This window comes from Ambystoma mexicanum, chromosome 10 (genome assembly GCF_040938575.1).
Source record: "Ambystoma mexicanum isolate Mex_15411 chromosome 10, UKY_AmexF1_1, whole genome shotgun sequence".
NCBI classification, from domain to species: domain Eukaryota; kingdom Metazoa; phylum Chordata; class Amphibia; order Caudata; family Ambystomatidae; genus Ambystoma; species Ambystoma mexicanum.
The window spans coordinates 66,582,929-66,599,134 of NC_090932.1; the positions used below are offsets into that span (position 1 = coordinate 66,582,929).

Here is a 16,206-nt window from a genome sequence, read left to right on the forward strand (position 1 = left end):
AACAATGAGGTGTGTGATGGAGGGAAAATAATTAGGCAAGTGGAGAAAGGGCATAGGCAAATGAAGGGTTTATGGTCTTTCCAATGAAAACATCCCAATGAAAGTTTTTTGCATCGAAACCTATTCATCAAAATTTGCATCAAATGCATTTTTTTGTATTTTTCTTGGGGGGGTCCCCCCAACTCCCCCTGTTTTTTACCCTTAAAACCCCACCCCAATCATAATTAACCCTTTACCCTACACATATATGCATTCCCAGCATATATTTTCAACGGATAGGTTTTGATTGAAAAGGTTTAATTGGAAACTTTTTTGATGGAAATACTAGATACCCAAATGAAGAGGTGGTAGAGTGTGAGGGGCAAAGGAAAGTGGATAGCACGAGGAAAGGGGGGATGCAAAGCATTAGTTATAAGTTCTGTGGTGGAGTAGAATGGGGCAAACTGTGACCAAAATACAGTTAGCAGGCCGAGGCAGCTGTTAGATGGCCCAACTCATGGTTGTCTCTTGGTTCGTCAAAGTAATAACAGGTCAGCAGTGAATGTAGAGTCACTTACTCAAAACATCCCAATGTGTGGAAAGTCTTGCAAAAGTCAAGCTCAGTGAAAAGGCAAAGACGTGTTTTTCTAGCGACTATTAGTACTGACTAGAGCAGGGTCCTTTGCCCTACGCACTTTCAGGCCTAAACATGGAGCTGCCATGGAGCTGCCTTTTGCTAATGGTGTCCCTTTGATGCAGACACCAGGCTGTTTGTCCAGTGGAGACTCAAGCATGACCTCTGGGAACCAATCAGAATGCTTAACATGATTCCCTGCATTCCCTGGCATGATGCAGGCAGAGTCCTTTGTGTTGGATGGGAGTTTCGATTTTGAGGCAAGAGCCTCCGTTGTTGATCAACATCCGCTGAAATGGTACGATTTGTCAAGGAATTATTTTAGAAAGAATTTCAGCTTCATGTCCTCCAGGAGCCAAATAGAATGCTCAAGTTGGCAGAGAAAGAGCTACATATAGTCAATATTTTGAGAACGGTGCAAGACATTTCAGAAGATAGTTGCATACATTCTGGCTATAGGATCAACCTGGGTAAAATGGAAATAATGCTGAACAGTATAGTATACAAGGGGTAGAGGCAAAACCCCCTAACAATATCAAGTACTTAAGAATTGAGATAAGAATGCATAGTAACAAGGCTGACACAAATGTCGATAAGAATACATGCATCCAAATGTAACAAGCCTTTATGAGGATTGGACTTCTTTGAATGGTGCTGAAGGACATATCCATTTGTCAAAATGTTGCTTTTTTTCCCAGAATTGAATACCACTTGGAGACAACATCAAATGATTGCATGGACTTGTGGAATGGGACAATCCAAGTGTAGCTTGGACAAAGCTAATATAGGAAAATATTAGTGGAGGTTGGTGACTGCCTGATGTTTATTATTATTATTTGACAGCAATATTGGAGAACTGGACAGAAAATGTCCCTTTGATAACAGGAAAAGAGGCACAATGTTCAATGTCTTCTAAGTAAGGTACAGGAAGCAGGGGTTGTATAAAGGTTGGGTCATCTCATATATTTTAAGCCATTCAGGGCAGAGGTGGCGAAATATTAGTTAGAAGGCTGGTGCGATATCATTAAAAAGCAGGCGTGGATGAGGTCAGTGTCCACTTTCTACCATGGAACAACCCCTTCCTTTCCTGTGATCTTTTGAGGAGGTAAATAGTGAAGAAAGGTCTAGGAGGGCTGACCTGAATGTAGTGGGGCATATAATTAGGCAAATTCATTCAACCAAAACAAAGGGGATGCCATGTCAAGATGTCTCCCCTCTTCAAATCTGACTAATGAAATCCTATTTGGAGGGAAGAGTTGGTTATGAGAAATGGGTGGTACTCAGTAGAACAGATGCAGTTAGATTTAACAGCTCAACTCAAAGTCTTTCACTTCTACAAAGCAATTCATCTATCAGCAGCAGGAAGCGAAGAACCTCCATTAAAGGAAAATGGGAAGAACCAGTCAAGAACATAAGAGAATGTGCAGGGTTGTAACTCATTAGAAATACAAACACTACAATAACACACTGACAAATCCAACTAAACCAAGCCTGTAATTGTCTTTATTATAGCCCGAAAAAATGTGAAGAGCAACACAGGAGTCTAACACACATCAATGTATATGCTCATTAGCTAGACTAAAACTATGAGGAAATAAATTGCACACTCAACAAGATAGTGGAGAAGAAAATATATTTAAGAACACACTTTTTTTAGGTGTTGATCCCTTAGCCAACAAGCTATAGAAGAAGAAAATCAAACTGTTTTCAGTAATGATAACAGATATGTGTTAAATCATGAGAAAATTGATTAGATAATTGCACTCCAAGTTAGATGGAGAGAAATACTTTAGCAGGCCCAGAAGAAAAGCCCATCCAATAATTATTGGCATCAGTTAAGTATTAAGCTAAAAGTAAAACTTTTATTTAAAATTAAAAAATATGGGTCATGGGAAAGCAAAATATGAGGAAAATTACTTCAGATTTTTTGTAAAATCTTATTGTATTCTACCAGGATTTTTTCCAAATTGTCATTATTTGGGCATAACACTCTAAGCAACAAAAATAGAGTATGGCAAAGATGGTTTTTTGGAAAATGTTGAAAAAAGTGTAAATGTGTAAATAGAAAGGCATATACTTTTAAATACTTAAAAAAATGGAAATACAAGTGAAATGTTTTAACAAACATGCTAAGAACCAACCAAATGCAGAAGAAATTACATTAAAGATAAAAAGGAGGTACGAAGGGTTTGGCATTGAAGACCTTTGTTGGCATTTTCAGGGGTGTTAATCTTGTAAAAGAAAATAAACAAAATAGTGGCTTCGGGCAATCAGCATACACATTTTAAAACACCATGGGCCTCAATACGACCCTGGCGGTACGGAGTGAACTGCGCCGTAGAAGGTCCCGGGGCCGTTCAGTCAGTACTGCCGCATTACGAAAACCAGGCGTGCTTACCGGGTCCCGCGAGGGGAAGAGGGAGCAAACAACGGGCCATCTCGTAATGGCCCGTTGTTTGCTCCCTCTCCCATTCCCAATCAGCCCTCTTGGCGCTGAAATGGGAATGGGGAAGGACCGTGTCCGGGTCCTTGGAGGGAGGAATTACCCTATGTTCTCCATAATTTGGTCTTCTACTTTTTACTATTTCAGTGCTAGCGAAGACAGGTCAGGCGGTCCGGAAATAACAGTGGCGGTAAACCCGCCGCCACTGTCAATTACGGACCGCCCGATCCTGACTCCTGCAGGCGGGAGGTGATGTTCCCACCAGATCTGACCTGTCGGGCTGAACACCTCCCGCCTGCAGGCGGACATGGAAACACCAGCACCATCACAAGATGGTGCCGGTGTTTCCACTTCCCCATTCCCATTGAGTCCTATGGGACTCAATGGGAATGGGGATTTACTGAATTCCGCCTCCGGAATTTCCGGGACACCAGGGTCGTAATGCCCTGGTATTTCCGGGAGTCACGGAGGCGGAATGGTAATACGAGTCCGACGGTAACCAGGCAGTTTTACCGCCTCGGTTACCGCAGGACTCGTAATGAGGCCCATTGACTTTGCACATCCTTTAAACCCCAACGCATTCACAAAAGGTAAATCCCATCCTTTTCTTTACCAACTGTCTTTGGGAAATACTGACCTGTGTACGTGGCAATGACGCTGCTTTCCCCTTCCAATGGAATATTGCCAGCCTGAGCTGAGACATAAAAGGTGTACAGATTTCCAGGTATCAGATTGTAGATGGACACTGATTCGTTGTACACCATCACACTGGAAGCTGGGTCCCCTGATGCTTTCACTAGGTATGAACTTCTGTTGCCGGTAGGTGGGAGCCAACTCAGAGACACTGAATCGATGGAGACATCACTGACAATCAGATGGTTGGTCACATTGGGAACTGAAATAAGAAGAAAGGACATGGGTCAGCAATGATGCACATGTGGCGGACATCAGTTGAATTAGTGAAGTTGAAATACTTCAATTCAAATACTTCACAATGAAGAACTCATGTACAAAAATTACAAAAAAGGAAATGTGATCAGCAAACAGCAATGGACAAGAGGCAGATGAAGCAAGGGGATAGGCATGATCAGCATTCATGGGATCCATGGGATCCAATTCGGAGTGATCTGAATTTGAGAGACACCTGGAAAAGTACAGATGTGCACCAAATTGAGATTGATATACAAATAATTAGGCATGCTTTTTGCAAATGTTGACTGAAATCACAATCACTAAGTCACGCATAAGTGTATTCTGGATGGATATATCAGTAGTTTCTGGGCAAAGGCTTCTAAATATAATTAAGCTGTAGGAGATTTTAATGATATCTGTGTCTGCTTTCGACAGCAATTTAACTTAGGGGAGGACAAATTAGTGAATGTGATTTACTTTAAGGAGGCTGTTTTGATACATGTTATGCTTTTTTCAATTGGCAGTCAATTTCATCAAGTTAACTTTTAAAGGAATGATGGCTGATGAATTATGGCCAATTATGGTGACGTTTCAAATGATTATAGACAAGTTGTAGAAGTTCCCACAGGTAAAAAAGTAACTACTTATTTGCAGATAAAAAGAAAATGGTCATTAAGAAATGTCAAAAATGCATGAAAATTTACACATCTAGGAGCATTTGCAGAAACACATATTTCAAGAGTATAAAGAGTCTAGAGTGAGATTAACAATTCTCTTTATAGAGGCAGTATCTATTCACATTTAGCATATAGTTCAAGGTATTGTTGGGAGTGCAGTTAAGGAATTATTCACAAGCATGGACCATTAAGCCAGTGATATCTGGGAAGTGGAGAGTTTTAAATAATTGTAGGTGCACCTGAGTATATATATATATATCTCACAGGGCCTGCGGTAGTGGCCCTGTAGTTGTGGTTAAATTGCTCAACCCGTAGGGAGAGCATTTTTTGGGCGGCTTATAACTTTGGCCCCTCCTAGACGAATTCTCACGAAACTTTGCACAAAAAGTATATGGACCCGTCAGATGGATCCTCCGAAGATTGGTGAGGTTTCGTGAAGGAGGAGCAAAGTTATAGGGGGGGTTCCAAAATGTGGATGCAATGGAAAAATAATGTACTCACTTCTACAGGCCAAACCGCTGGACGGGTTTTTCCAAATTTGGGGCTGGAGTGGCGGCTTGGTCCTGAAAGCATGTTTTTGTAAATTTGGTGTAAATTTGTCCTGTATTTTATTGTTAAAATGATCAAAAAGTAGGCAAAATAAATGTGTGATATCTGGGTTCGGTCCGTGGACTCACTTCCCTGCATGGTCCGCAGACGGGCCTCCGATTGGTCCAGAGGCTGATGTGAGGTTCGCAGACTTCGGACGTGCCCGCTGACTGGATGGTGAAAAGCATGAGGTTGTTTGATTTTTGGGAACGCCCGCCATGCTGGATCTGCAAACAGCGGGTGTTGTCCACGAACATCACGGTACAAACATAGTCATAAACATAAGATTGCACTTGGTAAACTGATGAAACAATATCTGGGGAGTTAAGGGCTGATGAGGATGGGATGTGATATGGCTTTAAAAAGTGAAAAAAACACACTTGTTTTTTCTCTGATGTCTGCAAACATGTCTCGGATATCATTTGGATTGCAGGGGCTTGGGGTGAGTTTCATTAGCTCACTGTGTACGATACGTACTTGGTATTCAGTTAATTGTGTTGTGGTCAGTGGCTAGATTCTGGGGGGCATGGCCCCAGGGCATGCCCTCTAGAATATGTGCACTGATCACAATGACCACAATAGTAGTATGTGTATTGTAATTGTAGGTAATGTAGTAAGAGTAAGGCTAGAATGATCATAGTAGGAATATGTGTAAAGTAATTGTTTGTAATGTAGTGGGAGTATAACGTGTTTGTAGAATGAGGTATTATGAAATGGAGTCATTGGGAAAAAGAAACGGTACCGGATAAAAAAAAAAACATAAATACTAATATTACAAGTAGCTACAGGTAAACAGTTGTAAGACACTTTTGTAAGTGCAGTACACGTTCAAACATATAAGCGTATTGGTACATAGAGGTGTGCAATAACATATGCATTGGTGTATGGCACTCACCATACCCTCACATACCACCTGTCTAGTATCAATGACAGTTGGCAGCTGTGATGATGTTCTGGAAAGGTGGCATGGTGGGTGGAGACGTTTCAGGTGTGGTACACCATGTGCACCAGGAAGGTATTGTATGCACAGTGACTATTGTGGAAATGGAGAATGCAGTGCTAGTGTGTGCAGACTCTCTTTTGAAGACCTTGGGCCTCATTATGAGTTTGGAAGTAGCCATGCCCTTAATAAGGGCATGGCTGCTTCTAAACTCGGGTCCGGGTCCGTGGTCCCTGAATGGGGAAATACCGGGCCATTCCGACTTTGCAGAGCGGGTCCGGCGAGGAGACCTCATAATGAGGTGGTTCGGGGTTAACGGCACCAGCACCTTTACCGGTGCCATTAACCCCTTACCGCCTCACTTGTAATGAGGCCACTTGTTTCCGCAATTAACATATGCATGAGTCCATTGAATGCTGTCCCAGGCCTATTGCTGAGGAGCAGTGATGGCCCCCTGGTCCTTTTGTGTAATTAGCCCCTACTCCCAAGCTTGTTGTGTTGTTTGTCCAACAACTACTGACAAATTGTAGGTAGTGTTGGGAATAAAAGGCAGTGGATTTCACTACAGAATTACATATATGATAATAAAATGTGATTGATAACATTTTGCATTAAAAACAAGAAAAAGTCCTTGTTAGCACGAGGGCAGTGGGTGTAACCATTGGCCCTTGCCGCTTTTATTTCCTACGACTGTGTGACAATGTCATTGTTTTTTGTTTCTGTGTTTTGTTTTTTTGTATTCTTATTTTTGTGGGTGGGTGGGTTGGGTGAATAAGTAGTAGTGTTCTGCAGTCGCAGAACGGCTGCTTTGCCTTCCGTTTGGATTGATATGCGAATTAGAGTCTGTTGCTGCCAGGGCTCCTTTTATTTGCTTTTTATGGCCTTATGCCGTTAGTTTTGTGGTGGCGTTGCTGCCTTTGCCATCTGGCTGTCGCTGAAAATGTCCATATGCATGTGTTATCCCCGCCATCCTGTCCTCTCATGCCGCACTTGCTTCCCATCCTTTGTTGTTCTGCAGAGTGGCACTTGGGCCCTTTTGGAACAATGGTGTGAGATCCTAACTTGCCTTCTGCTTTCACTGGAGGACGTCTTTTGTATTGTGGCTAAAGGAAAGGGGACGGGAAGAGAAGAAAACAGAACCTCAGGCGGGAAAAAGGGGGGATAACAAGCACTGTCAGTGTTGTGCACTCATTGAGCTGTACTAATGTTGAACAGCTTCAGCATCCCTGTACTCGCCCTTTGGATCCCTGCATCCCCTGCTTATGCTCCTGTGTCTTCTAGCTACATATGGTGGACTTATTTCGTGGCGTTGGTCCTTGTTATATTTCTCCTCTAATTTTTATCTAGAAGCTGAATGTGTGCAGAGCATGGTACTGTGGAGGCGGCCTTGGTGGTTGAGTTAAGTAAATAAGGGTGTCATTGTATTGTGGCCTTCAAAACAGTGCACTAAGAATTTGTGGGAGTAAATGTGTCAACAGTCCGCAAAGAAATGATAAGAGTCACTGTATTAAAAGCAGACATTGGAAAGTACAGTTTATATTTTAGAAAACTATGTTGTGAAGCAGTTCATCGTGTACAACATTGGAAAAATTGATTTGTGAAAGCTATTGTAGTGTGGAAAGTAACTGTCTGCCATATTATGGACTCTGTGATGCATGAATGTTGAATTTACCGGAAAGAGTAGACATAGTAGACATAGTACATGTTACAAGAAATATTAAATGATAGCCAAAATACGAATGTACATGTATATTGAATTGTAAAGTCTTTACTGAAATATGTTTTTTGTACTCTATTTCACATAGTTATATACTCCCGCTGTGTGCGTGTCATGGGTGCAGTCTACCGGCAGAAGGTTTTTTCAACAGTGTATGGACAATAATTATCAACAACGGATGTGTCATCAACATTGTGTGGGATGATCGTCAGACAACAATTTGTCCTTTTGCCGTTACAGTCACAAGAAGCAACATGGTCGCATATAGGTACTAGAAAAGTGCATATGTGAAAGTATTGACTTTATTTGAATTGGAAAGCAGTAATTTGTCCTGTGTAATGGAGCGGCATGTGCACAGATTATTCATTGCTTATGGAAAATAATTTTTGTTGGAGGACACAAAGACTTGCATGGATGGATCGATGATTGGATTTGGCAGTGGAAGATTACAGTTGTGAGTTTCAGTGAAAATGTAAACGCTGCCACATTCCGTAGCTGTGAAATGGGTCAAAAAACTTAAACTGAATGTTTTCATTGCTATGTCAATATCAAAAGTATTTTTTACGGTCCCTGTCACTGCTATTTTATTCAAAATAAAATGTTTCTATCATTTCAGTAAAAAAAGACCAAGGTTTTTGCATTAGTGGTGGATGTTTGTGTTTAACTTTCTTGTTCAAGATTGGTGATTCAAGATTCAAGGTGATTCAAGGTTCAAGATTGGTGTGCCGCCAATGATCTTTGTCTGAATGCTAGCAAGACTGAGATCCTCCTCACCGGCACACCTTCACCATTGTTTCCACTCACTCTCTGGCCGGCTTCCCTTGGCCCTCCTCCTACCCCCACCTGCGAGGCTAAGAACCTCAGGGTCATCTTTGACTTCACCCTTTCCTTCTCCGCCCACATCTCTGAGGTCTCTAAAAAGTCAAACTTCCTACTGCACCCCCTCAGATGTACTCAGCATTTCCTCTCCTTCCCCCAGAAGCTCATGGTACCCCAAGCTCTGGTTCTCTCTAGGTTGGACTATTGTAACATCCTCTTTCTAAATCTACCTGCCTCTACTCTCTGTCCTCTGCAACTAATCCAGAACAGGACTGCAAGACATGTCCTTGGCTTAAAGCCCTGGGATCGTATCTCTCCAGCACTGAAATCTCTCCATTGGCTCCCAGTGGATGCAACGATTAAATTCAAAACCATCTGCATTGTCCACAAGGCTTTAAGATATGATATGATTGTTTATTTATATAGCGCCTATACACAATGTGTTTCAAAGTGCTTCAAGGCAAGGGGGGGAACAAGGGAAAATACAACCACATTCCTACAGGCCATGAACAGTAAGGATGTGAAATTAACTATCGTACTTTGCCTGACGACATTTCAGATAGTGCAAGAGCTAAGACATAGATAAGGAAGGGAGGGGGAGAGTGGGAAGGAAATGGAAACAGACAGGCAACTACCGTACTAGGCCTGACGACATTTCTGATAGAGCCAGAGAAACACAAAAGGTGAGGGAGATGGGTGCAGAAAGGGAGGGGAGGAACAAAACAAGCGACTATCATAGTAGGCCTGACGACATTTCAGATAGTGCTGGAGGGGTGGTGGGGAGGAACAAAACAGTAATGGGAGGGTGGAGGAAACAGACAAGGTTGCTATCATATTAGGTCCAGGGATAATTCTGATAGAGTAAGTGCATAGAAGAAAGTAAGGGGAGGAGATAGGGAAAGGGAGAAGGGAAAGGAGGAGAGAAAAGAGAGTAAGCAGTCAAAAAGAGTGGAGAAGCAAGAGTGGAGAGTGAATACAATTGCAGAAGTCAGTAGTAACACATAATGTTGCAAGCCAGGATACAAGATGAAGATGGGAACAGCATGATTCAGGGCCAACATGAGCACAAGATGCAAAGGAAGTCCAGCATGAGAGTTGAGAAAGAGTGACGCACCGTGAATGAATGAAGTCCATAAAAGTCAAATCCAGTATTGGCCACAAGACAGTGATGGTGAAGGAAGGCACCAGGTGGGCGGGGATTGCTAAGTGGTGAAAAAGAGCAGCAGGCAGGAAGGTACCAGGTGGGCGGGGCTTAGGCCAGGTGACCTAGATCCACTTGCACCTGCTCCCCATCTGCAAAGAAAAAGATTCTGGAGGGCTCCTTAAGTAGCGAAACAGAGCGGCAAGCAGGAATGCACCAGGTAGGCGTGGCTTGCTAAGTGGTGAAAAAGAGCAGGAAGCAGGAAGGCACCAGGTGGGTGGGGCTTGCTAAGTGCTAAAAAAGAGCGGCAAGCAGGAAGGCACCAGTTGGGCAGGGCTTGCTAAGTAGTGAAAAAGAGCGGCAAGCAGGAAGGCACCAGGTGGGCAGGGCTTAGGCCAGGTGACCTAGATCCACTTGCCCCTGCTCCCCACCTGGGGCCAGGGTCCAAAATACCTTCAGCTCTCCCTTCACAAATACCTCCCCTCTCAAACTCTTCACTCCTCTACCTCCAGCTCCCTCAGGGTCATTCGTTTTTCAAAGAAACAAGCTGAGGGTAGATCTCTGTCTTCGGCTGGGGCCTCCCTTTGGAACAGCCTCCCTGCCACTCTAAAACTAGGGGAGAACTATCTCCGGTTCCTGAAGCACCTCAAGACCTTCCTCTTTTCTTCTGCCTTCACTCCCCTTCTTCCCTGCTGATCTGTTCTCTCTTGGCATCGTGCACCTGGCCACCCTCTGTCCCCTGGGCCCAGGTAGCTGGCCAGCCTGCCACCCTCCTGCACTGCCTCCGGGCCACCCCTTGCACTGGGGTCTGTATCTGTACCCATACAACCCCCCCCTTTTTCTTCCTGCACTTATCAGACCTACCCTGTCTGATGCCTTAAACCTAGCAAGCACTTGCAAATTGCTGGCTGCACTACCAATGTTTGTTACCTTTATTATTTATTTATTTATTATTTATCTGTTTCTCCTCTGCTTTACACTTTCCACTTCTCCCCCTTCCATGCACTTTTCCCCTCCCCTCTCCCATGCACTTGCGTGTTCTCAATGTCACAGGGCCTAGTAAGATTGCTATTTTGTTCTCCCCTGTTCCCCTTCCTTGTCTTGTCGCGCTCTGAAACACTTGTGTACGAGCGCGATAGAAATAAAATATCAATATCAGACTTTCCAGGCAGTGTCACGTAACTGCACATGTGTGCGCCGCATGGAGACGTGCCGCCGAATTCGCACACACTTCATTTTCGTGTCTGTGCTTCAAGGACAGTTTGGAACTGCACTTTCTGCTGATCTAGCAACTTTCAACCTCAAAATGTACCCTTGCACAGCTCCTACAACCATTCTTACTCATTATCCACTAACAATCTAGCACACAGTACATCCTTGGAAGAATATTAGTAAAAATGCTATTTACCTTAAAGATGGCATCATCCTCTGCCATCCCTCATCCCCAAAAGCCACCATCACCGCTACCAGCTGCAGGACGAACACAACAACAAAAAATGCTGCACTTCTAAAGATAAACAAAGGGACCAAGAAAATGAGGTAGAGGAAGTACCTACCTCTACCACCAAGACAAATCATGGGTGTGGCCATTCGTTACCACTGTTTGGAATGTACCAAAGGCTAAAGCAACCAAAGTGAAATGCACTGAGTGTAACATTGTACTCAGTCGCGGACTACCTGGACAGTACTCCCACTGGACCACCTCAATGCGCCACCACACCCAAACAAACCACTGCAATGCTCTCAGAAAGGCTGTTCCTTTCTTAGGAAGTAGTAGGCTGTCTTCCTCCACCTCATCTTCCTCAACCAATACTGTAACCACATAGCCTTCTTCTGTGGGACACAAAGTCCCACCAGCTACCTTGCAAGCAATAAAACAGGCTGTTGATCCATATATTTTGAGGACAGCAGTCATCTGTATATACTGTGTTAGGGAGAATTCTCTGTTTAGGCTGAATGTCCTAACCTAGTGAGTCCCCCAGGAGCTTTGCTGGATTTCTGGAGTTTGCTTTTTCCATCCTGCCATGAGTGAGACTCTTTTTCTCCCACTCTTGGACATGAATGTGGTTGATTTCTTTGAATGTCAATGTGTTCTATGGGCTATGGCGTCTTTTACTCCATAGGGTCTCATATGTTTTGCTATGTGTGTTACAACGCACCCTCCGTGCCATAACACCGGGGCGTCCTAGAGGATCCCCACCATAGACTCCATACCCGGGGACTGACTACTGTCTCCCCGGGCATGAAAAGTCACCATTGGCTTAACTAGACCTTAATTCACTAACAGAACTAGTACAAACCATCCTATTGTGTACGTACTAGTAGAGGTAATTTGATTACTCCTGGGTCTGTTATTCGAGGGGGCACTGTCCCGTCCCCCCTCGTCGAGTTTTGACTGGTGGCAGTGGAAACTACTATACCACCCCGAATATAACCCTATGGGATTCTTCCCATTGTTGGAGGTTAATACTTTTTCTCGTTAATCTCTAACATACCACCGGTTTCTTTATCTTAAATAAATCTATCGGTTGGTATTTTCTGCCAGAACTCGATTTTTAAAATGGCGTCTGTGTTCGTCTCTGTGACTCCTAAACCAAAGGTTGAGCCCTTTGTTCCACTTTTGGCGGGCTTCTACACAGAAGCCCTCCAAAGTGGTGCCATTCTGATTGGGTACCACAGGGGTTGTGGGAGGGGGTTTAGGCACACTGGACTGAGTTGCCTTGCCAACTCAAGTCGCACTCTGGTTTGATTGGCCCAAGTGGTGAGCCACCCCGCTCACCACTTAGCATGTTTTGATTGACAGCTAGGCTGAAGGAATGGGGGTTTTCTGCATAAAAGTAGGGCTTTTGGGACTGTATCTTCAGAAGTCGCCACAGGACCTAAGAATCCGACGAGGGTAAAGCTGAGCCGACCTGCAACGACGACACCTCCGGTGGAGCCCTGCTGAACCGACTCACCACTTCCCGACGACAGAGATCTCCCCGCCGGAGAGTCTCTTCCCCTGACTGGTGGGAACAACCAGTCCCCTTTGCTTTTTCTTCGTTCCAGGACGCAGTGGTCGAATCGCCCGTGCAGAGCACCCCGGCAACCGGACAGCCACTAACCCCTGGACCCCGACCAAAAGGTGGTGCCTTGTGACGGAGCACTCCGTGGCTGGTCTCTTCCCTGGTGGTGCAACGATCTTCAACTTTCCTTCGACAACGAGATCATCTCTTCTCTTGGCAAAGCCCCGACGTGCATCCACCACCAGGAACAACTGCCCCCGCCGGAGCTGTCTCTCCACAAACAAGGTACCGTGTCCGCCTGGCTTCCCTTGTGTCAGTTAGCGTGAGGTGTCTGAATCCTCGCCTCTCCATTGGGTCGCCTCCAAGCCTCCTTAACTTTCTGTTCTGAACTGGTCCAATCTTTCTATAACAATTTGCAACAAAGACTCGAAGTGCATTTCCACTGTGATACTTTTTGGGACATATCGCCTTGCCTCTCTCCGAGTGGGCCTAGCCTCTGAACTTTGCGATCTACAGTAGACCCTACCTTACTTGCCTTGCATTTGTTCGTAAAAGTGTTGGTACCCAGTTGATTTCATACCCTGCCTTTTCTCTCCCGTCCTAACGAATACTAGAGTGCCATCTAGGTTAAAGCATTCACCTCTGTCTGCAAATAAGTGGTCCCGTTGAACCTAGACTTGTCGAACTATTGTTAGGGGGATTGATTTACTTATAGTAATTGTGATTGAAGTTGTTTGCCGTATTAGTGCCAGAGTATTTTCCATAGATGTGTTTTTATAAATAAATAACTATATATCTTTACACCGAAGCCTTGTTCCGTGTGTGCTTGTTCTACCGTGTAAATTGCCCTATTTTGTATACTCCACATACTGCCTAACTCTTCTTGAGGGAAGTCTGACTGCTCAGCCACAGCTACCAAGTGAATCTGTGTGGTACAGACTGCTACCAAGTGGGTTTACTGCCAAACACCTGTAGTCCTAAATCTTTTGCAGTGGTCCCAGAGGGAACTGCACAGGTTTCCGCCTAACATACTGCAATACACCACTTTGCAGGCGGAGCAATTTCTAAGTGCTTTTGAAGCCATAATCAAGGAGCATGAGAAACATTGCCCCCTACCTTAGATGTAACACACACGCAACACCTTCCCCTATCCACCTGCCCCTCCATAGTAGTGCTTGGTGTCTCTTCCCTCATTTTCCTCCCCACCTTACGTTCTAACCTCTCAATTGGCCCATGGGCCTTCATGAGGTTCGCGGGCATCGGATGTGCCCGCTGATTGGATGGTGAAAAGCATGATTTTTGAAAATGCCCAGCATGTTGGATTTGCAGACAGCCGCCGTAGTCCATGGACATCGCGGTACAAACATATTGAAAAACACAACATTGCCCTTGTCAAACTAATGAAACAATCTCCGGGGAGGTGAGGGGTGATGAGAATGGGATGGAATATGGCCATGAAACGCCAATAAATGGGTGGATTTTCATCTTCGAAGTCCACGAACAGGTCGGGGACAGCTCTGTGATGTTTTCGAACATCTCAGATGGTCGGGGGCATGCATACATATTTTTTCATTACAGGGTTGGTGAAAGCAGTTTTTGGATGGCTTATAACGTTGGCGCCACTCAATTAAACTGCTTGAGGTTCTGTGATGTCATTCTAAATCCAACCTTGAATGGTTCTACAAAGTTTGGTGTTGTTTTGCCAAGAGGGAGCAAAATTAGAAGCGGGTCACACAATATTTGAAAGGTTTATACATTTGGTGCCATTTTACAAATCTGCACAAAAGTTTGCAAAAAGATTTACAACGCAGATATGCATGTTTTTGCAAAGTGTGGTGGGATTTTGTGAAGAGGGGGCAAAATTGGAGGAGGTTTGACATTTTGTAGATGGCTTATTATTTTGTTGCCGTTTGAAGAATGTGCACACAAGATTTTAGAAAGATTATAGACCCAACCTTGAATGTTTGTCGAAAGGCTGAATGGATTTTGTGAAGTGGGAGCTAAGTTATACGACTATAACATATATGTACATTTTGACACTTTTCAAAAAATAAAACTTGGCCGGATTTGCAGCACAGTCATGGAAGGAGCATTGTCAAGGACCTGAAAGCATGGTTTTGCAAATGTGTCCGTGTTTTATTTTTTGTTTAAAGTGTCATAATGTAGGTACACAAAATAGTGATATACCTTTGGTGACTGAGGTATAACTTGTGGCCATTGGAAGTGGCCAGATTGTCAGACACTCTGGCTACTAGCCATGACCAGGAGGGACTGGCAATGGGGTAAAGTGGGCATGGCCACCAGGGAACGGCTATCTGATAAAGTTTTAAAAAATTGGGATAGGTTTGCATGGGAATACAAATTCTGCATGTGGCAAAAATTCTGCCCGCGGCTACAGCCCAAAAGGCTGCACAGGATTGTATCAACAGATCGCTGTGACTACCGCTATATACACTCTGAGACAATGCTAATCAGCAGACTATTGCCAAGCATGCTGAACCAGGTGCCCGCGTGGTCACCATGACGCCCCTTCAAATCATTAACTACTTTTATTTGTGATGATACCATGACAAGATATTGGGATTGCATGCTGGACTCATTTCCACAACCTCTCAGCAATGACTGGCCCACAATCCATACGCCCTGAGAATGACCCTAGAAAGTCCAAACACGTGTCGGCTGACATCTAACAAGAAATATAGCACAAACAATGGTTTTGAAGACTGCTTTATTACAACAACAGTTACCTATTGAATAACCCAGCACTCAGGTGAACAGGGCTCACACTCCTATTCGAAACCTAACACTTGAAGAAGAAAGGGCACCTTCACAAAAGAACCCCATCACCAGCAGCAGGGTAATACGTGTAAAGTGCTAGATGAAGCGCAGTGATCGACCTATTCTTCCGCCCTTCAATTACCTGTTAATCGTATTCTAATTTTATAATGGGGGTATGAAGCATGACCGAAGCCCTAGGGTTGAATGGGAAAAAATACTGTGCTTGCGGCTACAGCCTGAAGTGCTGCACTGGATTACAACAAACCTGTGTGAGGAGCATCAGCAAGGACCTGAAAGCATGCTTTTGCAAATATGTTTTGTGTTTTATTTTTACAAAGTGTCCTAATGTAAGCACAACAAATAGTGATATAAGTTTGGTAAATGGACAATGGGCCTAGGCCTTGGCAAGGACGAATGCCTACTCTGATTACTTATTGGGGCATGCGGCATGGCAGAAGCTCTAGGTTTAAATGGGGAAATAAATTCTGCTTGTGGCTGCAGCCCAGAGTGCTGAATGGGATTGCAGAAATATTGTGTGAGGAGTGTCAGCAAGGACCTGAAAGGATGCTTTTG

The 16,206-nt window shown here is 44.1% G+C and overlaps 1 protein-coding gene across 1 annotated transcript in view; it reads right to left on the bottom strand.

Moving 5' to 3' along the window:
* The window catches only part of LOC138492814 (receptor-type tyrosine-protein phosphatase eta-like), a 128,623-nt gene that overhangs the window by 28,682 nt on the left and 83,735 nt on the right, over nt 1–16,206 (bottom strand). Inside the window, exon 5 of the mRNA XM_069620167.1 lies at nt 3,694–3,951. Within this exon, the coding sequence (XP_069476268.1) occupies nt 3,694–3,951 (258 nt within the window). The remainder of the gene's footprint in view (nt 1–3,693; nt 3,952–16,206) is intronic.